General features: G+C 43.7%; 2 protein-coding genes across 4 annotated transcripts; one reads left to right on the top strand and one right to left on the bottom strand.

Moving 5' to 3' along the window:
* The first annotated feature begins 208 nt into the window (after positions 1-208).
* CNOT8 (CCR4-NOT transcription complex subunit 8) lies at positions 209-8,051 on the top strand. Of its 2 annotated transcripts, none has more exons than XM_032124898.1 (7): positions 209-302; positions 1,552-1,754; positions 2,996-3,189; positions 4,624-4,785; positions 5,547-5,691; positions 6,330-6,440; positions 6,746-8,051. In XM_032124898.1, exons 2-7 carry the CDS (start codon positions 1,638-1,640, stop codon positions 6,893-6,895), a joined length of 879 nt encoding a protein of 292 aa, XP_031980789.1. In that variant the 5' UTR covers positions 209-302; positions 1,552-1,637; the 3' UTR covers positions 6,896-8,051. The 2 variants fall into 2 exon arrangements, with proteins under 2 accessions (XP_031980789.1, XP_031980790.1); XM_032124899.1 differs by having other exon boundaries at positions 225-302; positions 1,555-1,754.
* Positions 8,052-8,998: 947 nt separating this feature from the next.
* On the bottom strand, positions 8,999-26,076 carry GEMIN5 (gem nuclear organelle associated protein 5). Of its 2 annotated transcripts, none has more exons than XM_032124895.1 (28): positions 25,900-26,076; positions 25,559-25,713; positions 24,875-25,056; positions 24,399-24,550; positions 24,050-24,181; positions 23,752-23,884; positions 23,196-23,355; positions 22,379-22,591; positions 21,613-21,698; positions 21,040-21,134; positions 20,218-20,354; positions 18,956-19,029; positions 18,390-18,571; positions 18,146-18,285; positions 17,553-17,724; positions 17,103-17,330; positions 16,497-16,610; positions 16,173-16,301; positions 15,761-15,856; positions 15,343-15,480; positions 14,840-14,987; positions 14,608-14,727; positions 13,516-13,726; positions 12,704-12,961; positions 11,882-12,044; positions 10,704-11,277; positions 10,170-10,266; positions 8,999-9,603 (listed from the first exon to the last, which is right to left on the bottom strand). In XM_032124895.1, the coding sequence occupies exons 1-28, from the start codon at positions 26,048-26,050 to the stop codon at positions 9,448-9,450; spliced, it is 4,596 nt and encodes a 1,531-aa protein (XP_031980786.1). In that variant the 5' UTR covers positions 26,051-26,076; the 3' UTR covers positions 8,999-9,447. The 2 variants fall into 2 exon arrangements, with proteins under 2 accessions (XP_031980786.1, XP_031980787.1); XM_032124896.1 differs by having other exon boundaries at positions 9,389-9,603; positions 24,050-24,178.
* Between the last annotated feature and the right edge of the window lie 30 nt (positions 26,077-26,106).

The raw sequence follows: 26,106 nt of genomic DNA, 5'->3' as shown, positions 1-26,106 counted from the left end.
GCAGCGCGGGGAGCCCGGGCGAGCCCATTAGCGGCACTGCGGGGGGGAGGGAGGAGGAGAATCACGAGTCAGCCGGAGCCGGGCACATGCGCAGTACGGGCACCACGGCCACGCGCAGTAACGGACCCTCCCCCTCCCCCGTCCCGTCGCGCGCGCCGCCGGCTCCGCCGTCTCTCGCTGTCTCTCGCGAGAGCCAAAGCGGCGCGAGACCCGGAAGCGCCGCCCCTCGCGGCGGGGGGGACTCGGAGCCATCGCGGCTGCGCGGGGCGAGAGCGGCGCGTCCCGGCCGAGGCTGCCGGGAGGTACCGGGGACTGGGACGGGCGGGCGGGCAGGCACCGGGACAGCCACCGGGGCAGGCACTGAGGGGCTGGGGCGGCGGCGGGGACAGCGGCCTTTCCGCTTCCCGGCCGCGATGAACCGTGTCCGGCCGCCCCCAGGCTGTGAGGGGACCCTGAGGTGACCCCGGGCCGCGCCGGGCTGTGGCGGTGCGTTCGGTCCCTCCGGGTAACTGGTGGCGCAGGGCCCGGCTGTGGGCTGGGCTGGAGCTCCCTTGCAGGCGCCTGGGGGCGGTTCGCCGGTGTTACTGCGGGAAGTGGGCACCAGCCGGGGGCTCAGCCGGGCTGTAGCACTTCGGACACTGCCGGTGGTTTCAGCTGAAACACCCCGGTGCGGAGTGTCTCGAGTTACGTCAGAGAACCATAAAATCCCGGCATGGGGCAGGTTAGACGGGACCACAGTGGGTCACCTGGTCCAACCTCCCTGCTCGAGCAGGGTCATCCCGGAGCGTATAGCACAAGATTGTGTCCAGACAGTTCTGGAATGTCTTCATTGAGGCAGACTCCTAAACCTTTCTGGGCAGTCCGTTCCCGGTCACTGCACGGTTTTTGGTCATGTTCTTCCTCGTGTTCAGGGTTTCCCCTGAAACTTTCTGTGCATCAGTTTCTGCCCATTATCTCTTGTCCTATTGTTTGGCATCACCAAGATGAGCCTGGCACCCGCCCTTTAGGTATTCATACACATTGAAACTCGTGCCACTGAGGGTTCTCTCTAATGCGTTCTGTTACTGTGTTTAAACAATTGTCTTCATCATAGAATCAGAGAGTGGTTTGGATTGAAGGAGGCCTTCAAGATCATCTTATTCCACCCCCCTGCTGTGGGCAGGGACACCTTCCACTAGACCAGGTTGCTCAGAGCTCCATCCAGCCTGGCCCTCAACACTTCCAGGGATGGAGCAGTAGCTGAGGATTAAAGATGGGCATTCGTTGCCTGTGCATCTTGTGCCTGAAGTTTCAAAGCTTATGCCAGGAAAAGGAAGATAGGGATAATGATTCTTTACGTAAATAACTGGACTGTTGACTGTGCATCTGCTCTTATATTGTGAACAAATGCTCTAGATTTCATTCAGCATGTTTACAGAAAGTGATCAAGAAAGAACTTGGTGTAAGCTTTAAATGGGTTATTTGAAGGTGGATGTGTGGCTGACTCCTACAGAGCATTTATTCACATGTCACTTCCTTCACTTAAAGCATTATTTATTTATCTCTTTACAGCAGCACACTGATAAGATTGCACAGCTTGTGATTCTACGCTATCATTTGAGGTCAGCATCAGCTGCCTTTCTTCTGGTCCCTGCAAGATGCCAGCAGCCCTTGCAGAGAACAGCCAGGTTATCTGTGAAGTATGGGCCAACAACCTGGAGGAAGAAATGAGGAAAATTCGGGAGATTGTTCTGAGTTACAGCTACATTGCCATGGTAAATGTTTTATACTTGACCTAATTGCCTTAGTCAAGGGATTTTTTTGGGTTGGGGACAAAGTTGATTATTGAGTGAGAAGGTGAAAGTATTTCTCCCTACCCCCAGTCAAACTGAACTAGAAGAGGTGAAAAAATAAAAAGCTGTTCAGTAGCTTTCCAGAATTTAATACAAACATACAGTGCTGAGTATGGGTTGATTGAAAGAAGGGGAAGAGGGAGACCAACTTAAAAACATGAATTTATTTAATATTTACCTATTCATTGTGTATTACTTTGTGCAACAGGAAAATGAAACAAGTCACAATTGGGTTTAAATCCCTATTTTTCCACTGGTGTGTTTGTCCTGTGTACATGTTTCTCCATTTGGCTATGGAAGATGCCATGGGACTGGAGGTCAAAAGGCCTGCAAGTGACTGCCAGCCAGCTGGGCTGCCTCCCTTTTAATGAGTGCTTATGTTGATTCTTAGGGAAGAAAAGTATTCTGGCTATAGATAAGACAGTGTTCAGAAAGCTTTGTTTAAGAAGAGCATAATCTCCCCCAGGTGGGAGGAATCTCCTCCTGCTCTTACAAGTCTGTATCTGCTTGGCAGCACCCAGTGTGTTAGATAAAGAACTGGTTTTAGCTGTGATACTGTAAGTTCTGTCAGTTTTGCTTAGGAACACTGAAACTCAAGCTAGGAAAAGTCCTTATTAAAAGTGTGGCATAAAGACAGATGCCTCTGCAGAGTGTGTAGGATTTTGGTGTCAATTTCAGCTTTGGAAGTGAATATGATTTTTTTGTTAACATTTGTCAATGGGAAATTAACTTTTTGCTTCTTTATAATCTCACTGAAAGTGTGCTTAGGACCAGCTTTAGTGGCTGTGCAGTAAGAGTGGACAGAAATACCTCTTGGGCAAGGAAGAGATTGTGTCAGGTGCACAACACTGGGTTCGTTGTGAAAGATTTTGTGTATAGTCAGTAGAAATTAAGTGACCTAATCCGAGGGTAAAAATAGCGTGGCAGGTTGGTTTTCAGCAAAGACAGCAGACAATCACTGGCTAAGTAAGAGGCTTTTCATCTAATAGATGGCTGCTGTTGTTAACATGTGTTTTGACTGGCAGTAGTTTTTGTTAATGTAGGCATTGACTGTTCCTCAGAAGCAGTGAAGGTTTTCACTGTCTGGACTATCCTCCTAACAGAGTGCTAGTAATGACTCCTAATAGAATCCATGGTGAAATCAATTTTCCCTTCTCTCCTAGGACACGGAGTTTCCCGGAGTTGTTGTCAGGCCGATCGGTGAATTCCGCAGCTCCATAGATTATCAGTACCAGCTCCTTCGCTGTAACGTTGACCTGCTGAAAATTATCCAGCTGGGCCTGACTTTCACAAATGAGAAAGGGGAATATCCTTCTGGCATCAATACCTGGCAGTTCAACTTCAAATTCAACCTTACGTGAGTCTTTGAGCTAGGGAATAATTTCCTGTTCCCTTCTGCTGGAGTGATGCTTTCCTTTGGTGAATACCAGTGTCCATGTGCTCCTCATTGCTGGCTGGTTCTGAGTAGTAAGAATTTAGATTCTAATACAGATTATGTGGGAACCTATTTTGGAGTGCCAGGAGTTAACAATGGTCCTGGAGTTCAAAGCCGCGCTAAAATTCTATCCTTATTACCCTTTCTCTTGATAATTTTATGTGCCTTTTTTTTCTGGAACAATGTTTGAAACTTCATATATATATATATATATATATATATATATATATATATATATATGTGCACATTCCATCTCTTTCTGCTAAAAATAAATGGATGTGCTGGTCTCATCAAAAAGAAAAAGACCTCTTTACAGATGCATGCTTAAGTTGGTGTAATCATCACATCTGTTCAGGAGAAGGGGTGTGGCCATTAAATGGAGTGTGGCCATTAAATGGAGTGTGGCCATTCTTGTCTCCTCTATACTGTAATATTTTGGGTTGCAGCTGAAACAAGTTTCATTATCCCTTCCCCTGTAATTATAAAGATAAACTCAGCATAATTACCACTAGAGCTGTCTGGAAATAAAGAAAGGGTTTATCTGGCAAAACCACACATGTAGAGGAAATCAATCTATTTTTATGAAACTCTCATTGGAAAGCATTACAAAAATTTGTAGCTACTATGTGCAGATCATCCAGTTCTTGAACCCAAAAATTTCACTATTTACTCCACAAATTTGTGAGCTTCTTAAAAGTATAGAAATCAGAGTGAGGTGGTTTTTGCTGTGTAATCATTTCATTAAATGAGTTATCATATTGATAGAACTTTGCTCTGTGTGTTTCCTCCCCCTCAAATGACACAAACCAGTAAAGAAGTCAGGTTCCTGCTCAGCTCTCCACCGAGCGCATCATTCTTGTCCTCCTTCCTGAGTCAAGGATGATGCAATTCTGTTTACTCCCAGAGATGGAAGTGGAGGTGCTGATGAGGTGGTACCTGCTGTGGAGTGAAATGGAAAAATGTAGACAGGAATGATGGTCAGTGCTTCAGAGTTGCACATCTTCCCGTTTGGGAAAACTCCCCTTTTCTCTGGGCCCTTGTCTGTGGTGCTTCCCTTCGCCTTGCAGAAGCGACATTGTTCAAAACTCTCAGTTTCAGTCCTATGGAGGTGGAATCTTTGGAATTTGCACTAGCAATGGAATTGTTAACTAGTTGTGATCACAGCTTGTTACGGATGTAGGAGGCTGCTGTAGTGGTATTAAAACTGAGTCAGTTTGAATTCTAGAGAGACAGAGTGGAACCCACAGGTATCCTACTGGTTAGTCCAATTCTTGACATACAGTGTGGGGAGAATTTTTCTAAAATGAGCTTGTCTTGGCAGCACCCTGAGTGCAAACCTGCTTTTTTTCCCTTCAGGGAAGACATGTACTCTCAGGATTCCATAGACCTCCTTGCCAGCTCTGGGCTGCAGTTCCAGAAGCATGAAGAAGAAGGGATCGATACCCTGCATTTTGCTGAGTTGCTGATGACATCTGGGGTTGTTCTCAGTGACAGTGTGAAATGGCTGTCCTTCCACAGGTGGGTCCAGGATGGTCACTGACCCTGTTAAATCTCTTCTTAATTCTCTGCATTTTCCATGGAAATTGACAGATTTTAAGGAGAAAAATTAGCAGTCCTGTAGTTCTTAAAACAAACATCAAGATACAAAGGCCAAGTTTAAGAAGTAAGGACACTTCATAGTCTGACTTTCTGACTGCTTGCGAATCCTTTTGCTGTTACAGTCTCCCTCTCTTGAAGAAGCTACTAACAAGTTGAAATGTGATTTCTACACTTAGTAAATGCATTGTAAAGTAAGGATTTTGTTTCTTTTTCCTTCCAGTGTTGGTGGTGCTCTGAACTTCCATCTGTGTGGTTAAGACATCTTTCTTGTAGCATTTCAACCAACTTGATTAGGAAGCCTCTGGTCCTTGATACTATCACAAATGAAAGGACTTGGCACCACCTCCTTCTCCCTCAACAGATACTTGCAGGGTTTCCTGCTTTTCTGTATTGCCCTTAGCTGCAGAAATGTACAGAGTTGGGAAGAAACGTGTATCCTTCCCAATGGCTTAGCTGTTCCACAAAAGGCCAGTGAAGGCACTTGGGGAGCATCCCAAAATCCTACATTGACATAGAAAATCAGGATGTGTTCTGGCTGGGATCTAGAATTTTATGAATGTCAGAAAATGTTAAGGCTTGAAAGGCACAGCAAGTAAAATGCTATTGAAAAAGGAGATACAGGACTGATTGGGTTATAGGTGCTGCCTGCTTACCTGGTTTCTCTATGGTTTTGTTTTCAGTGGTTATGACTTTGGCTACATGGTGAAGTTGTTGACAGATTCCAGGTTACCAGAAGAGGAACATGAATTTTTCCATATCTTAAATCTTTTCTTCCCATCTATCTATGATGTGAAGTACTTAATGAAGAGCTGCAAAAACCTCAAGGTATCTCCCCAGCACGCAGGTGATGGGCATCAACACTGTAAATGTACAGGAATACAAGTGGCAGAACTCCTGCAGATGTTGTCTTAGAACTGGAATGTGTTAAAAGCCAGTAGTGACACAGAAGCACCTGAGACACAGTTTGTGTCTAATGGATGCTGCCCTCCCCAGTTTCAGACTTACCAAGTGTTTATTATAAAGGGGACATTGCCACAGCCTTCTGGCTTGTGTATCAGAGGCTAATTATAATTCAGCGTATTTATGCTTCCTATGCAAGGCTATTTCTTTTACATGAAATACTCTGACTTGATTAACTGGTAAGAGGGTTGAAGGTAATTTATCTACTGAATCACAGCCTTGAGTAAAGGGAGGGAAAGGCCCAGCATGTGTAACCTATGAATGTACCCACAGTTATCTCAAGTATCTGCAACAGGAAAGGAAGGCACCTAAATTTCCAAAGAGTTATTTATGGACTCTTGAACACCATTTCCCACTGTGTTTTGCTCACAGCTGGAGTGTGTGTACTGCTGGGATCTGCACTGGTTCATCACAGCCTGTTTGCCCTCATGTTTTGGAGAAACGTGGCAATTTTGGCAAGAGATGGATCTGCCAAAATAAAATCTCTTCTGTTCTCTTTGCAGGGTGGCCTTCAGGAAGTGGCAGATCAGCTGGATTTGCAGCGAATTGGACGACAGCACCAGGCAGGATCAGACTCTCTTCTCACAGGAATGGCGTTCTTCAGAATGAAAGAGGTACTGCAGTGTTCCTCCTTCTCCACTTCCTATCCATAACTGTCAACATGTACAATGTGGTGTTTGTTTTGGTTTGGGATTTTTGAGCCTTGTGGCCGTTACACTTCAAACTGTCAGGAATAGGAATTGCTGATACTGGCACATACTTGTTCTGTTTACTTACCTTTCATGTACTTACTTTAATTTACACACTCCATCTTGGAGGTGGCTGATTTAAATGAGCTGTTAATTAACACTGGATGTTTTCTGATTTAGAGGCACAATTAAACAATACCTGTTTCTCTTCTTTTTTTTTTAATCTGCAGTTATTTTTTGAGGATACAATTGATGATGCAAAGTATTGTGGACGACTGTATGGCCTTGGCACAGGAGTGGCTCAGAAACAAAATGAAGATGTGGACTCAGCCCAAGAGAAAATGAGCATTTTGGCCATTATCAACAACATGCACCCGTGATGAGCGGTGCCCCTCAGCAGAACATGTTTACCATATTGGCAGCTGCTGTCCTCAGCCATTTTCCCTAAACAGTATCTCAAACAAAAAGCATCTTCAGTGCACAGGTTGCACCAAGCCTGCAGTTTTGCTGAAGAGCTGCATTTTCCTTTGAGACCCAGAAGAGTTGACTGAATTCCTAATGCCAGCATTTGTGGTTTGCCATATTTTTAATACCAAGGGCAAAGGACAGAATCTACTGTGTATACCTCTGTTTTTTTCCTCTTTATACTGTACAGAATCTGCAAGGAAGATTTACCGGTAGAATACTGGGTAGAGCTATGGGTTGGGAAATGCAGTGAAAATGGACACAGACATACACACAAATTTGTAATTTGTGTTTTATAAAGCTTATTTTAAAACTTCTGCATGTTGTGAGGGTGACAGCTTCACCTCATGTGTTGCTTATTTTATCTCTCTCTGTGGAAATTGCTCCCTTTGATCACTGCAGAAGTTTGGGAACGGATGACATTAAAAATGATCCTTGCAGCTAAAAATACTCAGAGATTTGCTTTAACAACAGAGGGAATGGAGAGTAATGGAGCTGATTTGATCAGCACTCCTTAGTTTCTAATTCTCTATGTTACAGGTTTGACCCATACTAAGCCTCAGCTTTGTTCTTACGGGTATTAAGGAACTGTTCTGGAAATACATTCAGAGGCCCACAAGTTCACCTTTGACAGGGGATTGGACCAATACTCTGACTTCAGTTTTCTTCAACTTAAACCTACAAATTTTATTCTTCTCCTGCAACACAACTAGGTCAGCAGATGGAAAAATATTTGTTCCCCCCTGCCTCTCCAGCCCCTAATTTTATGGCATGCTTAACAGATAAAACAGCTGTTTCTTTTCATTATAATCACCTGAAAAGTAGTTAAGAGGATGAAGAACTTGGGATTCTGACTTTGAAAAACATTCTATAGTATTTTTTTTTCAACAGCTCTGTAATGACATTTCTTAAAAGAACAAACCCTTTTGGACATGTCAAACTTAAAAATTTTTAAGACTGGCGTTTTGAACAAACTTAATCCACTATTAAAAGTTGAGGTTTAGAGCTGGTATTTGAAATGTTTGTAAAGACTAGTTTTTACTTTTTGTAAAATAAATTTTTTTAAACCAGGCTTTGTTTCGGATTTTCCATCAAGCACTAAAATTTCCACAGCTGAGGCTTTGGAGTCTGAATTTGGGAGATACATGCGTAAAGATGCTCAAGTTTGTTTCTTTTACTGTTTATGATGTGCTACTGGGGCAGTTCTTAGTAAAATGTCTTTTGAGCTTATTGTACAGTAGCTGAGGAAAGCTGAGCTGAAGAGCTCTGGAGAGTTGTATTCTCTCCCTGCTGGTCTCTCAGCACAGCTCACAGTATGGTGCAGTATTCCTGCAGTGCAGAGTGGCCACTTAAAGGGACAAACTTGTGTGTGAAGTTTTCCTGCTCCACCTAAACTCCAGTGGCTCCTGCTGTAAGTGCAGGAAGGCAGTTTGGTTAAGCACTGGCTCCCCCGCCTGGTTTTCGGGTGCTTCGTACAGAATTTAGCAAATTCAAATTGGTGGCAACACTTTACTGATTAACACATCTACAGCAGGATCTTGTTTCAGTCTAACCCCTGGCTTTCACCTGCTGCTCTTGAAGATGTTCTCAGGCTTTACTCAGCTTGAAGCAGGAATTCTGTCAGGATTAAGTCTGCATTTTGGCTGGAAGAATCTGGAATAGTTTTTGATCTAAAAAATCCATCACTCCTCCTTTTAAACACTCTTAAGCAATAATCTTCACTTGAAACTTTCTAAATTCATGATGCACGCTCTCCCATCAACTTTCTTTGCTGCATTTAAAACCTTGCCTCTAAAAATGACTAAGACAGATGCTGTGTTCACTGACACTTATGCAGCCTTGTGTTTTTAATGGGAAAAGTTACTTTTTCTAACAAGCCACACAAAGCATTTAAGTAAGCTGCAAGACTGGTCAAAATACTGCATGTTCAAGACTGCAAAATCCAGGATTGGTTTTGGCACTGTCTAGAATAGCACTGGTCTAGAGAACTAATTTCTGTACATCAAATTTAATACCAATTCATGGTGGTAGAAGACTTTATTTAAAGGAGAGAAAATAAACTCACAATGCTTAAAGAACAATACTGGCCTAAGGGTCAGTTTGCTTACAGAAACCATTGATTTTCCTGAGGGCAGCTCACTCTTCCTCCTCTGCTGAAAGACTATACAGCTGCTCAAAACTTTCTCTTGCATGTAAAGAGCAAGAGCTTTCATTAGCATAATGTCCAACAAATAAAAAACTATACAAAAATCCATTATAACAGTTCAAGCCCACACTCTACTGCTTTTCAATTTTCTAACAGTCTCCTTAAATAGTATCAGTGGATGAGCACAAGTGGATGTGTATAAACCTGACATTTTGTATCAGTAACAGCCACAGCCATCAAAAGAAGCCTTCACTTGAAGAAAGAACAGCCTTGGTGTTAAGCAGCTGGAGGCAGCTCAAGGGAGACAGTTTGGTCTCCATGTCATGTCAAGAAGCTCCTGCCAGCCTTTTTGTAAATCCCAGCACTACCGTGTTTCCTAAGGAGAGCGAGAGCCTCTTCCTGCAGCTCAGAAGGACACTGGGATCCAAGGTGAAGGAGTACAAGGCAGCACTCCAGCACGTCAGGGAAGGGGAAGACCTGCAAAAAAAGGAACATGAGGTGATGTCTAGAGTTTATATTACAGTTGTTCCACATAATCAGCCAGCTCTCTGAAGACACTGCTTTGTAGCATCCTCAGAACAGTCAGGAGTGAGATGCATTTTCTCCTCACATTTATCCAGGTTTGCCTCCTCTTGCCCAGTCACCACGGTGACATATTTTCAAGCATGTGGTGTGTACTGTCTACAGCTCCTAATCTATAAAGGCCATTTTATAGCTTAAAGTTTTGATTTCATTGTTTATAAATTTTTTCATACATAAGTAGCAAGGGATTACTCTTAAAATGCATGGGATGATCCATACAGGATGTCTCATTGAGTTCTCCCACACAGGAGCTTTAGCTATGCTTTCCGACTGCATGGGGAAAATTATGCTTGAAAGAAAAATACCACCCTGATGCCATGTGTCAGTTCTCTCCCAAAACTGCCACAGGATCACAAGGAACATCACTGTTCCTTTCTGTACAAAAAGGATTCTGTGATGATGCTGCCCTTACAGAATGACTGTCTTTTTTCAGAACTGCAGTGGCTCTTCTGAAAACTTACCTTTAAATTGTCTGGGAATTCAGCTAATTTCTGCTTTGCTTTCAGAAGCTGCTTTGTGAGCTCAGGGAGCGTAATCGGTTGCTTTACTTCATCTTTGCTGTCAAGAGAAGAGCAGGTGTCATGAGTAACTGTTTTGTTAGTTGCCTGTGTAGCCTCCCTCCTGGACAAGGAGCACAGGAGAGAACTGGCCAAGTGTTTTATGCTCGAGCTTGTTCTTGCCAAAGTCCCAAATCAATGTTCAACATAGAAACAGAACTCTTAGGTCATGCTTGGCCTTTTCATTATCCTCCCTCTTTCAAGCTGCCTTGTTTATTCACTGTAACAACACCTCATGCATCACAAAACTGTTCAGCTGAGTTTATGCACATGGTGGTTCACCCCAAGGGAAATGCAAGATTTCTGAGCTGTATATTCAAGTGCCCCTGGGGGATGAGACTGAGGTTAGAGCTAGTCTAGGCTAAACAAGAAATTTCCTGCACAAACACACAAACAAGCAGCACTTTTTAATCCACTCATTTATGTGCTGAATCTTACCAATTCATCTGGTTGCTGTCAGAGCATTGTTTGTCTGATTCAGTCTCTGAACTCTGTTCCAGGTTGCTTCCCTGCGTGTTTCCATTTGTGTTTTCCTGGAGATTGTTCCTCTGCTGCTGATGCTGCCGGATCATTTCTGCTAAAGTCTCCTGGACCTCAGCTATGTCTCTCTGGGTGTTCTGCAAGGCAGCCATCTCTTCTGAAAGGAGCACTTGGCAACCCTTCAGTTTTGACTGTCTGTCTACCATATCAGTCGAGTCAGTTCCTGAGTCACTTTGTGTCTCACACTTGTGAACATCAGTTGTACTGCAGAGGTTTTCACCCATCTCAGCTGCAGTTTGAACCGTTTCCTCAGGGGATGGGTCACCTGAAACACAACTCTTCTCAGGAGCTGTCTGCTCACTGGGACACAGCACAGGACCCAACACAGCCTTCTGCAGGCCAAGGCAGTCTTTGGGTGGGTTCCACCACAGGTCATAGAGCAGTCTGTAAGCCATGAAGCCCTCCAAATTCCTGCAGGCATCCATGCTCTGAGAATTTGTGCTGTCCAGTTTGTGTCTCAGGTCATCACAGCCTAATAATGAGAAAAGGATTACAAATAGTTCATAGAACTTTCCAAAGACAAAGAGCAGATCTGGTAAATGAACCAGGAAACCCTGGAAACCCCAATCAGGGATTTACTCAGATACTGGCAGAGCAGTACACTAAGTATGAAAGCAAAAACATCTTTGGCATCTTTGTGAACACAATACTCTGTTCTAGCTAAAATGTTCTCATCAGCTACAGCAAATTTCCTTGGTCCCAAGCTGCAAAACACAAGACTCACATAATCAAGAGCCACAAACTAAATGCACTGCATACTCTAAAGAGAATGGAGGACAGGTTGGAGTATGTGTAGCTACGAAATGAACACAGCATTCTAATGTTCCCCATCTCCCTCACAGAAGAGAATTCACTCAAGTTTCCTACATCGCTCACACCAGGTGGACATAGCTGAGCTTCCTTCCACAGTCAGGAATTTTCATCGCCCAGTGGCCTTTTCACTAGCCAAATTCCACACATATGTGTATGTCTTGCTGCTTCCAAGCATTATTTAGCCTAGGAACATTAATGGACACAGCTGTGTTGGCAAGGAAGAGCCCTGTCAGTACCAGCAGAAGAGACACAAGGACACTTACCCTCAGGAAGGATGATACTGCAAATCTCCTGCATCAGAGTGAAATTCCCAGCATCAAAACTGCGGGTCACAGCTCCAAGAATATCTTTCACTGCCTCATCCCACATACCCAAGTGACAGCTCAGGGCTGCAAGGGCCAGGTCATGGGAGATATGGAAAAGCACCTACAGGAAGCACCAGAGAGCACAGTTAAAAGTTACACTGCAAAGTGTGAGCTTATGACCATCAATCATGGAAGAGCCCAGGAGCACATGACTTGACCAAAAGCAATTTTAATGACAATGCAATTTACACAGTCTCCTTCATGCAGGAGATAGAGCATTTCTACATCACTTTGAGCTGCAAAATCAGCCACTGTGCTTGCCTGTGTCCTGCTAAGCAGATGAGACGCGGGAGCGGTGATTCACTGTGGTCACACAGAGGAGCTGCAGGAGCACTGGTCTATGGACAGACCTTGTGAACACCAGGATTTTTGACAACAAGCAGCCCTGCCTCCCTAACAGTCCACTACAACCCCTGAATCAGTGCTGAGACTCCTCAGCTCTGTCAGTAATTCCCAGCCAGCACATCTCAGTGACCTCAGGCTGACTCCCAACACCCTATGTCAGTTCTTACCCTGCACACAAACAAATGCAGAAACTAACTGGTGGCTACACAAAGCTGCCCCAGCTGCTGATCATCTCTCCCAGACTATAACCCCATGCTGCAGCAGGGTGCAGACATCACTTCCCTGGGAATGGCTGGTGCAACACCACAAAGTGGCTGGGTTTACTGCCTATGCCACAGTAAGGCTTCATGCCTGCACAGACTGAAATCCATTTACCTGCTTTGGGTGTGTGTTGCTGGTTGAAGGAGGATGCTCAATCCTGTGCAGCTGCTCCTGTGCACATGTGGCTCGTTCAGTGGTGTCCATGCCCAGCACATTCTGCCACACTTCTGTCACCATGTCAAAAAACGAGGCCTGTCTGTTCAGCTCCCAGTTGTGGTAACAGGGGGGCATGGGGCTCTTTCGCTCACAGGGATTCCTTTCACTGAGGCACCTGCAGAGCAGTTCGTTCAGGCAGAAAACAAGGCTTTGTCCCTTTGACAAGGAGGAAAAAAAACAAACCACTGAGCTGTTGCAACAAGAAAAACAATCCCTTGCTGACCACAGCAGGTAGAGTGACTTAAGAACATCATGGCTGGTAGCAGCTTCTTGGTGACAGAGCCTAAGGGAAGTCAGACGGGAACGTCAGAGCAAGCCAAGGTAGCCACCTGCTTCTGAGTCCACAAGAGATTTCAAATTCAAACCTCCAGCAGCTGGACTTAGAGTTGGCTCATTTGTTCCTTTAATGTAAACAGCAAATGCTTTACCTCTTTCTTCTCATGATCAGTATTACACTTAAAAATGAATCCCACTTTCTCAACCACCTCTCATGTAACTAAGAAGCAGAGCCTACATACCACCCCACCATGGCCCTCTGCAAAGGTGCACGCTTTTCCACAGGGTCATTGCAATATACTCCCAGAAAAATATTTTGAGGCAAAACCAGCTCAAAGGACCACTTGTGGACTCTTCAGGTATGGGAAGTGGTGCCAAGTTAAGTTAATCTAGAGAGAGACAACACTGAAGAAGGTGGAAAGGACCAGACTCACAAATAAAGTTTTATGTTGCTGAAGGACTTCCTGAGCTCCCACCCAGTTCCTGGATAACAGCAGGTCTTGGGCACATCTCAAAGACAAAGTTGCTGACAACTCCTCCTCCCCAGATATCAGAGCAAGCTCAGCAGCAGTTTTAAGGGATGTCACATCCCCCTTTTTTGACAACACTTTAACTGCATCATAGGGCGAGGAAGCCCCCAGATAACTGAAAAAGATAAAAGCAAAACAAATTGATTGGTACTAAAATAGTTTTTAAATTGTGTTGCAACACAGTATCACAAATATGCAAATGAAGATGATTGTGGATTTTCCACAGGTTCTCAGAGCTCTCACCACTTTTTCTTATCAAAGTTTACTATAGACATATGGTGAACAATCTGATGCAAAGCTACCAAGGGGAAGTCAAACAGCCTTAAAGTCAGGGACTGAAATTTCTGGTGGTCTGCATACCACACATGGCTTGGATGAGCAATAAAACAAAACAGATTCAATAGACAAAGGTTATATTGCAGCTGTTTGTCCCTACTGCATTTGTCTGCGTTTCATGCAAATCCTTTCACAACTGTGATTACCCACAAAAATGCCAGAACTGAAATCAGCATCAAGCAGAGGACTCTACTCCAGCCAAAATATTTCAAGTGGTATTAGTAATTTTGGTAGTCACAAAGGATAAACACTCCAGTTGGAGCAGGATAACCCAATGACCAGGATATTAGCTGAGGCTTCAAGAAACTCAAGATGAACTGCTGCACTGCATGTTTCCAGTGGAAAGGTTGGAAATCTCACATAGTCTTTTTGTAGACAACCTAATCTTAGTCTTGCTAGACTAGTTTTCAAAAACTTCCAGTAATGTCTGTGGAAAGAGATGGCTCTACTGTAATATGACATTTGGATCTTTTGCTCTGAACTGCTCTCTGGAGCTTCTTTTCCTACCTATATTAGAGGAAATTTAGTGAGATCAGGCTCAGAAAGCACCTTATACAACCAATGACCGGACCAGTTAACAGATTTCAACTGCTACAAACCCAAGAACTTTCTTTGTTGTAGGCATAGAACCAACTCTGTCTTCTCCCCAGTAACACTCACCATTTGGCAGCCATGGAATAATGACCATCTTTCTCTAGCAGAGCTGCCCAGCTGGTGTAGAGATCCTTCAGAATTGGATCTTCTGGACGCAGCCTGGTCTTAGCCATTACAATCGCTTCCCTAATGCCCATAAGGGAAACCAGACAGAAAAGTTAATCTGTGTGCAAAGAGTGAACCAAAATGACAAATCCACCCCACAAGAAAACCAAGATAAACATAAATATACAGCAACCTGTAAAAATTGTTCACTTTCAGGAGCTCAATAGCCTCATAGACTTTATGGATGGACAGGAGATGGGAGGCAGCCTTCACGTATTGCTCCTGGAAACACAGCTGCTTGGCAAAGGCTTCCACTGTCCAAACCCAGGCCTGGTATCCAGCTGTAAAAGAGAAGGCAACACCATTGGAGACAGTTTTATAACTGGAAGAATTCCTGTGGGATACCATCAGTTGTTTCTTCAATATGTACCTCTTCTCTGCCCCAGAGTAGTTTCTTATTTCTTAACCATCCTAACACAAGTCAATGAAGTGGGGCAAAATTAGGCCTTGAACATGACTGCAGGACTTCACTGCCAGTAAAATAACTTACAAGGATATTTAAACCAGCAGCAAGCTGTAAGGAATGCTAATCATATTACAAAGAACCAATTCTTGAGCTTCTGTCCAGAACCACCAGAATGAGGGGACCTTTGGCAGCCAATTCCACCAGCTTATGTGATGCAAGAGCAAACATACCCATGGGTGACATGGCTACGAGCTGGTCTGTCAGCTCCCCCCTCTCAGCAGCTGCCTGGAGAACACCCTTCAAGTCTCCTTTCCATAGCATGAGCTGCTGGAAGAGCTCTGCATGCCCATTCTCCAAGTGGTGCTTTCCTGTTGGAAGCAAACACACTTCCCATCAGCATGAGTGCAACAGCATCGTTTGTCACAGTAAAATAGCTTGGGAGAATGAAATAACTCAAGCTTAAGGTATGGCAGGTTTGCAACTGAAAGATGTAAAAACTATCTGGGAAAAAGATGTATCATCTTCTCACACAGAGCTGCATTCTTAATCCTAGACTGTAATCCACAGTAAAGAAAACTCAAGCATTTTTCCCAATTTATTTTCTACTTGAATACAAGTTAGAGTGGACACACTCTTTATGCCACTTACCTTCCATATCAATCATCTTGTGCAGAGAATCCCTGTCTGTGAACAGCCCCAAGTGGATGCAATCCTTGAGGTCAGGGGACACATCTTCATTATTATCTAAACCAGATAAGAAGAATGAATATTTAGGATTTAATACAAAACTGGGAACTGGAATGTGCCAAGTCACTGTACCACTCAACTGTTGGCAAGTAATTCTGTTTTCTACTTTCTTTCCTGTATAGCAGATTTAACAATTTGCTGGTCAACACTCAGTACTTAGATGTAAGTTTGATACCACAACTAGTCACACTCTTTGATAAAGGTGAGGATTTAAGAAAAATAATGTCCTGTGGTTGAAGTCAAGTCCCTGGACACTTATTCTGAGTACTTGAGAGCACCTACCCTCTCGGTATTTTAAGTTTTTTACTGATACCTTTAGTTTTCAGACATGCAGCCAGCTTCAAGCAGTCCTGATGCAATTCATCTTTTGACCTGTGATCCATTAATGTGCTGAAGGGCAGAATAGAACGAGGCTTCTTCTTCTTTAGAGAGGCATCAGGAGCTGAAAGATCAGACACATTTTAGTCACTGCTGCTGCAGTTACAGCAGAGCTCCTCAACATATTTTAAAAGCACCCTCTTCTTTCTCTGGCATTTATTTGGTGTCACATTAAGAAGAGAAGCTCCAGCCAAACAAGTCCAGAATGGGGAACTCTGCCTTGATACAGGACTGTAAAAAATCCCTGAAACATACTAACCTGGCTTCTCTTTAGGTGGATCCTTTTTCACGGGAGCAGCCTTCTGGGTCACAAAAGGCTTTGGTGAGCTGAATGAAGAATAATCACATGCAGATGAAGATGTATCCCTGGACACTGTGGAGCCAAGTGATTTAAAAAAGGAAAAGCAATGAATGGAAATGCACACAGAATAATTCACATATTCACATTCTGGTACACTAATTTTGAAACATACAGAAACCAAGCTTTGCTTTGCCACAGAACTTAACAGCTTTTTAGGGAAAGGAATCATCAAGAAAACAGAGAACTGTCAGAAGGCTAAATGAGATGTCAAAAGACACCAATGAAGATGCACCAGTATTATAAGATTTATCACTGCTGATCAAAAATGACACTGTTTCAAGCCAAACATGGTAACTGTTCATGAGGCCAGAATCTTGTTATCTAAAGACAACTAGCCCCAAACTAGTTTGGGAAATTACAAAAGGCATTCCAGAGCCTTTTTCCTTCAAGTGGACAATTTCAATAAAACCATACAATGAGAAAATCTGCATGAAAATTAAACTTGGTGATGCTCTGAGGGCTGAACAGTCTGGAAACATTGAACTAAGATGATTTGATTATTACCAGTCACAGAGACTTTATCAGCCAACTCTGCCTCCTGAGCTTCTTTTTCTCCTTCATGGTCTGACACTCCATTTTCCTCCAGCAACATTTCCTTCATGCTGTCATCTCCATTCATGGCATCATTTGCATCCTGCTTGCCTGGACTCTTGCCTGTTGGCTTTTTCTTCTTTTTGGCTTTGACTTTTGGCTGCATACTTCTTTTCTTCTCTAATTCTACACTCTTTTTGCCTGTAAAAGGTGGCAATTTTAGTGAATTAGCTGCCTGTATCTCAAGATCAACACTTTCCAAGTAAGGATAAAACTCAATGTAAACCTAGACACAGTTTATTCCTGAAGAGGAAGCAGATTTGGAATTCAGCACAAGAACTTGCATAATTTCAACAAGGCAACCCTCCATTTCTTAGCTCCAACATCACCTTCAGGAAAGGTCTTCTGTTTCAATACACTCACCCTGAGGAGGCCGTGTATGTTCCTGCTTGGAGATGTGCCACTTGTGAACAGAAAAATCATCTGCTCCTGTATAAACACAATCTGAATCCACTGGTGACCACTGGACACTCAGCAGGCGGCCCTGGTGCCCTCGGTAGTTGCAGAGTGGCTCTTCCTTCATCACATCCCACACCTTGGCAACAAGACAGAAATCCACTTACTCAGAAAGTCTCTTCTTCACCTAATACTCTGCATTTTCTCATGATTTGCACATGCAGGAACTTCTCTATTGGGATTTTGCAGGGGTATTTCAAATACCAACATGCAAATGGAGAAAATGTAGGGCTTCCTTTGCTTGCACTGATACAGCTGCACAATGTCTTCCTTTTCTAAGGATCCGAAAGTGCTAATATGAAAACCTTAATGACTGGACTTAAAAATCAATTCACAAATCACAAAATAATCTGGATATCAGGTATCCAGAACCAGCAGATGGTTACCAAAGGTAAATTTGCAGTACTTCAAAAGTTTATGTCACAAAAACAAGTTTTGCTCTTTAGTCAGCTGTGGAATGGATGATTTGAAATACAATTCTGAGATGCTTTGGACAATACCTGTGCAGTGCCATCATAGCAAGCAGACACCAATCTTCCCTCATGGTGGGGGCTCCAAGAAAGACTTGTGATTTTAGCTGTGTGCCCAGCCAGAGTTCGAAAAGGCTCTGTTATTGTCAAAGGACTTTCTGAAGAGTTCTCTGAAAGAAAAAAGAAAATTATTAAGTATGGCCAGAAAGACAAAACAGAAACAAAAAAAAAAAAAAAGATGCCAAGACTTGGAATATAATCTGCAAACTGTTACCTACAACATTCTTCAGATTATGCACATAAATGGTGGCATTGATGGAGCCTGAAGCTATCAGGTAACTCAGCTCTGGCTGGGTCCCGTGCTCATGGTGCCAACGAATGGCATTGATCAGTTTGTGATGCTGCTGGATAGTGCAGAGCAGCTTCAAGTTTGGTGCCTGAAATATTTCAATTGAGCTGAAATATAAGAACAACAGTGTAAGAATTCCAGTAGTTGGAGAAAATGGGAAAACTTTTTTGTTATCTTGCATGAGCAGAATTGGAGCACGTGAATTAAGAGTCACTGAGTTTGTGCTTTCTGGATTCAACTCAAACCCAGCAAAAGTGCATTTCAACCATGAGTGGATCCTTGAAAAAGAATTTAATGTGATAATGAGGATCCTCCATGCCAAGAGCACGTACAACAAGTAACAGCAGGGAATGCTGAATTATGATGATTCAAATACATCAGCAGTGGAAGAACAGATACAAACCAGGGCAACAAAAAGTGCTTTTGCTTCACCACAGTGACTCCAGTCAAGATCAGCACAGACACCACCTTAACCTACAAATGGAACATACCCATCCTCATTGCCAAGAGCCAGGAGTTTGCCATCTGGTTTCCAGCTGATCTCTGTACGTGCAGGCAGCTTGTGCTGCAGAAAGAAGACACAATTATTGCCAAAACCTCTTAAATCTCTCTCATATACATTCAACAGAACAAGGCTGGCAACTGGACAGAGCTGCAATTAGTCTGCAAAATGGAAATCATAGAAGTGTCCATTGCTTTTGTAACAGTGACATAAACCTGAGCAATTAAGACTGAAAGAACTGATGCAAGAACCAATGATTGTTTCTATCAGTTCTGGGAAATATTTTGAAGTTTTGTCTGGATTCCAGTAGGACCTGGATGTTTCATCTCCTTACACTCCTTGGAAAGCACCAGACATTGCAACCAAATTCTATCGCATTTCAAAAGAAACCAAAGTTTACTTGTAATTATCCCTATTCATTCTAATTCAGACAAAAAGTACTTACAATTTATAATTTAGATGCCTAAATATGATCATTTCAATGCCTGTAACATTACTCTCTTAACTCCCAACGAGTCTTCACTCAAGAAAGAAGCCAAAACCCAGCTGATACAAATCAATACCCTTTGACTAACTTCAACTGACTTAAAAGAACTGAAGATCCAACCCACTCCACTTATTTTATACTTTCAACTAGGAAATGACTGATCACACTTGAGAAGATACTCAGTGATCACCAACCACTCTGCACTGGCTGCAGTATAAATGGAAACAGCCTCCTGCAAAATCATGATTGTTTTTAACGAAAAATTTGTCTTAAAAGGTTCATGGTTGAAGTAAGGGAACTAAAGGAATTGAGGTAAATAACTTATGCATGCCCACCACGTGGTGAAAGCTAGGACATGATTCAGGTTATCACTTCAAGTGCTTTGGAGCTGGAAAGCTCTGTATGAACCTACTACTTTAAGCAGCCACACACAGCTTTAAAACCAAACTCTATCCTCCAATTTACCTTTCCCAGTTAAGCAAATTACAGTGTAGAAAATTAAGCAACTGATGCCAGAAAAAGATGTGCCATGTTGACACTGGGAGAAAAAAAATACCAACCACCCTCTTCAGACACAAATATATGAACTGTTTAAATAGTTTGAGTCAGCTAGTGTCTCTGAAGTTCATCTGTGGAGACTGAGGGGTTCAAGTTTTTTGTTATAGACATCACAAAGGCAAAATCAGAAACTTACAACTACAAGGCCATGGAAACTCTGGCATGGTTACTATGAATCCATAAAACCCCCTCAAATTCATACTCACTTTGATTGAATTGGTGTCTCGGATGACTTTGTTGATGTCATTTGCTTCTCCATTAAGCTTCCAGGGATTGTGTTGAAAAACAATTCCTTCTCCAGCACAACTGTACAAAGTTACAGAGGGCTGTTCACTTTCTTCTCCTATCCAACAGAGAAAAAGAGCTAATTATACTCTGTTCTTCATCAGTCTTCACAGAACTAATCCCTCCCACTATAAATCAAAACATTATTTCAAAAAGCAATATACATCCTTCTGTGTGTGTGTGTGTATATATATATACATATACACAATTCACAGCTTTAAAAAGCAGTATCCATCTGGCCTGCAGTCCAGCAGCAGGAAATTTTCACAGTACAACCCTCTGAAAGGAGCTCTCATTTCTACCAACAGATCCCTCATAGCACAATCACTGCAAACACTAAAATTTCCTTTAAATTTTGGTCCTTAAAAGAAAAAAAATCCAAGTTGTGTGAGAAGAGCTGAAGTTCAAATGGCAGAAACTCTGGAAGGCGTATTTGATTTGATACAATTGCTGCAGGAAGCCTGTGAAGTTCCTGGTCTGTACCACCCTGAAGCAAGCCCAGAGGTGTGGAGCACTACTCTCACCTATTTCCTGAAGGTACCAGAATTCACAAACTACAGGAGTTTGTACCCTTGCAAAACTGTTACGAGTTCCTCAAGCAGAGCACATTCTTAGCTGCTCTAAAGGATTGCCACCAAGCAAATGGGGCTCCTTCTCCAAAGAAGGGAGGGAATAGCAGCTTCATGGCATCCCTGTGCTCTGCATGGGCGTTTTGTTTTGCCACAAGCTGTTGGAAGACTCACCAGAAGTCAGAGGAGGAGTTGGAGGCCCCCAGGCTAATGTGTACACAGTCTTCTTGTGGTAAGTACTGGAGATCTGAGGTGGCTTATTCTTAGCACTGGGCAGGAAGATAAGGAAGCAGGGGCAGTCACATTTCACCAAATAGAAATTAAAAAAAGATAGAATCAAAGCAACATACTTGAGACACCAGGTGCTTTAATATTCTAAAGCCATGGCTCAACCAAGCTTTCTTTAAAATCTGCTGTAGGACACTACTAAAATTGTAACCCAATTGTGCTGGTGACCTTCTCCTCCTTGCTGCTCCTCCTTCCCTGAAAATGTCTTTCTGGATAAAGTCTTCCTGAACTGATATCCTCCCACAGGTGATCTCGGGTCATGCAATTTTAACTTATGGCAAGTTTACCACAGAAGCTCAGATATAATGCAGATGAAAAAATCCAACTGCTCGACTAATTTTAATTAAATCCTACTCATCTAACAGCAAAGGTATCTCTCAGGAAAGACCACACCACACCCCTGTATGGTAACACACCAGCAGGATCTGACACTAATGAATTTGAAAGCTGCTTTTTTACCTGCTGGACAAGGTGTCAAATATGCCAACTTTTCCATCATCTGTTCCAAAAGCCAAGGAGCCTTCCTTAGTTGGATGCCAGGATAACTGTGAGAAAAATAGAAAGAGACACATAATGGCCTAAGTTACACTTTATTGCTAAACAATAAACAAAAGGAAAATGCAGAAACTGATGAAGAAGGACCATGCCCTATACCCACCCTTCCAACCACAGCCACTTGATTTGATCACTCTGCTCTGAGTATCAAAGGCTCTCCCCCTTCCATTTTTGATAGGGTAAGATGAAAGGGACTAAAATCATTAAAATGCTATTTAATACCTACATTACAAAACAGAAATAGCTACCAGCTCTTTTACCAGGCAGTAACTTTTGACCAACCACTGGTTAAACCCCAGCTGAAGAGACCTGTGTTGGTTGTACTGGTTTTTGTATCTGTCAAACTTCCTAGCACAGCAAGGGTAACCACGGATGAAGCAAGGAAGAATCATGGAGGATAAAAGTGAAAAAGTAACATAACAGCCAGCTGGACTTCAGCTTATTTCCACTAGATGTAAATGCAAGCTTCTAGGATTGTAAATAGGTCTAAAAATTTGTTGCCAGATTCTAAAATGTATTGTATACAGAAAGAATTGAGTATAAAATGAACAACTTGGCTTTATCTCGTTTTAGTTGGGAAAAACCTTCAGAGTGAGAAAAACATACTTGAAAAAAATTCAGTGAAAAGAAGAGATAAGGGGGAAAAAACAGGAATCCAAAGCACACTTACTGCTGTAACCTTAGACTTTATGCTTTGCCAGAAGGTTTTGACATCATAAATATTGTTCATGGACAAAGTATTCCACACGCGGATCATGCTGTCTCCAACCCCGATGGCAAGACAGCCTGTGTCCACAGGGGAGAAGGCAAGGCTGTAGACAAATCCTCCAAGGGAGGGCATGGTCCAGCTGCAATCCAGAGTTGAGAGATCCCAGCATTTCACCTGAAGAATATTTAAGGAGCAAGGAGTGGTCAAATACAGTGACTGATAGGACAAGAAAGAACAAAGCAGAAGTGCAATGAAGAATCAAAAGGTCGAATGCAAGGCTTGACAGGATGTGATCCCAGAGGATTCCACGTCACAGACAGGGCTGCAGTAGCTGCAAGACTGGAATGGACACAATGAATACATTTTACTAAGTTGCTCTTCCAATTTCAGAACAGGAGACACTCTGCTGCCTGTAAAACCCCAAAGATTGCAAAAAAACCCCATAAAAAAATAGATGCATTACTTTGTACAATTAAATGATTTTAAGAAGGAAAACCAGGCCTTTTAAAAGGGAAACATAGAGGAAATGAAGTGGAAAACACCTTTCATTAAACCGTACTATGCAAGTCCAGAGCATCATAAACATTCACTCCACCATGGTAAGAGGTTGAGCTTATAAACTAACAGAAACATACACAACCTGTGCTCAGAACAAATGTTATAAATTGCTGCAATTAACCCACTTCAAGAGAAAAACTGTGGCCCTAAAAGGGTTACTCTCACTCCCTCAAACTGCACAGTACAGGCATTTCTATGTTAATTTTTAAATGGTTCTTACATCTCTGTCCATTGAAATGGAAAAAAGGAGCTCTTTGTCTTGGTGCTTCACAGAACTGAGATTGAACACAATTCGGGAGTGGTTTTGTCCTTCTGAAGATCCCAGAAGAGTCCATTTGCGTTTGCCAGGCTGGGTCAAATTCCAAAGGAGCAGTTCTCCTCTGCAAAATTGAAATTTATTTAAATTCTTCACTTCAGAAGAACAACACAGGCTCTTTACAGACTATATCACAAATACCCTACAAGTCAGGAGTAACAGAGCTCTGCAGACATCCAATGCGTGTACAAAGCTACACACACAAACACCACCTGAAAACTGACATTTTTTCCCAGTAGATGGGCATAAACCACAATTAGTGCTATTAGCAGTCAATACTCAGTCAGATTCTTGGACAAATTATGGGACAAACAGTAACTTTCTCGAAGTCTGAACTCTTGGCCTGTTTTCTGCTGTTACACTGGAAAGGAAGGAGTTGTCTTCTATTCAGTACTTCCTTCAGTATCAACAAACGAATGCAGCTGCTGCTGGTCCCCAGGCTGCTGAGTGGCCCACTTACCCAAAGCCACTGGACACAATCTCAGTGGGATGGCCAGCAGGCCAGTGCACAGTCAGCCAAATGCGCTCCTTGACCGCCGGATCCACGGCTCCACCTCTCCTCTTGGTGGGTGGCAGCTTCAGAGTCATCACACCTGCAGAACCAAGAGGGATCACTGGACCTGACACATCAAAAATCTCAGACAGACAGAGGAGTTCTGTGAATCTGCAGCTTGAAGTACATTCCCCATGCTTTAAGCACACCAAGGCTGCAGTTCAAGAGCTGTTCCACACCTTGTTACTGTTTATATCTTACTTACTCCTGCCTCTGGTACAGCTCCATATTCGTATGGTTTGATCCTTGCTTCCAGAGGCCAGGTAACAACCTTTCTTCGTGGCTGTGTCCTGTGTCAGCTCCCCATTTGGAACCTTGCCTTCCTCTGAAGGAGCTGCTGAATACCATTGAAATCATGTTATTATGCTTTCAAATTCAAAGCTTTATAAAAATGAGCTGAATATTACCTTGATTTGTATCAGAACGTATTTTCTGATATTGAACTTATCAGTTGCTTAGCTACTTACTAGCCTTCTGTAAGGAATTCAGTCCTCTGGAAGGACATTTACATGAACTAAAAACTACTCCACAAACTGTTAATCATGTCTACATACCCTGGAGCTCATCCTGCCAAGCAGGTAACCTTTCTTCCCCAGGCACAGGGCACCAGGCCAGGCAATGTATTTCATCCTCGTGGCCTCTCAGCCGGTGCACAACTTCTCTCTTCCTGCTGATATCAATTACAACCACCATGCCATCCTTGTAGCTGAAAGCAGAGATTTAAACAAATGAAGATTCTTGGATGCTTGTGGAATAATATCTGAGGTGATTTACAAGCTCTTTCCAAGTCACTATCACCCTATCACAGAGAAGACAACCCGTACCATTACGCTGTTACAGATTTCTTTGCCTTTGCAGGTTTACCACATCTAGATGTTATTTCTAATTTGTTTTACTCCTAAAGTAAAAGAACAGCCACCAAGACCTCTTAAAGTTAGTCTTTCAACCATGTAGCAAAACGTCCCAATAAATTCTTGCAGAAGAAGAGTGGAAAACAAAACATAACGAATATTTACTAATGAGCATTTACCCAATGGCCACCAGGTTTTCATGATGAGGAGAACAGGTGAGGCAGAAAACTGTCCGAGGCTCTGGGAAGAACTGCTGGCTGTCATTTCTGTTGTGCCAGTAACAAACAATGACACCTTTCTCATCACCAGACACAATCAGATCTTTCACAAGAGGTGACCAATGCAGCGCCGAGATTGCATTCTGAAAAAAAGGATTGAAAACGTTTAAAGCTGGCTTACTACTATCTAGCCTAGGATAACAGGCAGAAAATAATCTGTGAGCACTCCCCAGCACCAGTTCTGTTTGTTCCTGAGTTCTTTTAGGATGGATGTAGCTGCTGATGGGGAATCCTGAGCCACAGTAACTTCTTCAAATATACATTCAGTCTGTCCTGTGGGCAACAGCAGTAACTTGCTGAGATCATTTTAAGCGAGCTGGCTTAGGCGGCAATGAGTCCAAAGCACGAGCACGCTGGTTCACTGCGGCTTTGATGGTAACCAGCAGCTCATTAAGGTGATGCAACAGCGCTGCAGGCTAAGAACAAAGAGCCGGCCAGCAAAATCCAACGGATTTAATTCCACCGGGCTTGAAATTCACTTTCGGGCAAAGCAGCCTCACCGTGCTTTGAGTGCGAGCTCTAAAACACCGCACCCCCACCCGCGAGTGCCCCGCTCTGCCTCTGCCTCGCCGTGCCCGGCTGTACCTGGTGCAGGCTGTACTCCAGCACCGGCGACAGCGTTCCGGTGTCCCAGATTTTGACGCTTCCGTCGTCGGAGCTGCTGGCGCAGAGGCTGCTCTGCCCGGGGCAGGGGCAAAAGGCGAACCCGGAGATCCTGTCCGTGTGCCCGATGAGCTCCCCTGCAGCGACAGCGAGAAATCGTCACGGGACACCCGGAGCCTTCCCACACCTCCCGGATCCCAAAATCCCGGGGCTCCCGCCGCCGCCTCCCATGTGCCCTCCCTGGGCTCCCGGTGGCGGGGAGGCCCCACGTCCCCGCTGTACAGCGCGGGGGACAGGGACGCGAGGGAAGGTTGTGACGGTACCGTAAAACGCGGGCGCGGCGGCGGCGACATCCAGAAGGCAGACGCGGTGCCTCGCCGCGAAGCCGAAGAGGCGGCCGTCGCTGCTGGCGTCGCTGCAGCGGCTGCTGTACCAGTTGGGGGAGGCGGGCAGTGCCCGCACCCCCATGCCCATCCCCGTTCCCGTCCCCGTTCCCGTCCCCGTTCCCGTCCCGCTCCCCGCCGCCATCG

This window comes from Corvus moneduloides, chromosome 15 (assembly GCF_009650955.1).
Source record: "Corvus moneduloides isolate bCorMon1 chromosome 15, bCorMon1.pri, whole genome shotgun sequence".
Classification (NCBI taxonomy): domain Eukaryota; kingdom Metazoa; phylum Chordata; class Aves; order Passeriformes; family Corvidae; genus Corvus; species Corvus moneduloides.
Note: the sequence above shows the minus strand (reverse complement) of the source record. Positions and strands in the feature narration are given on the sequence as shown.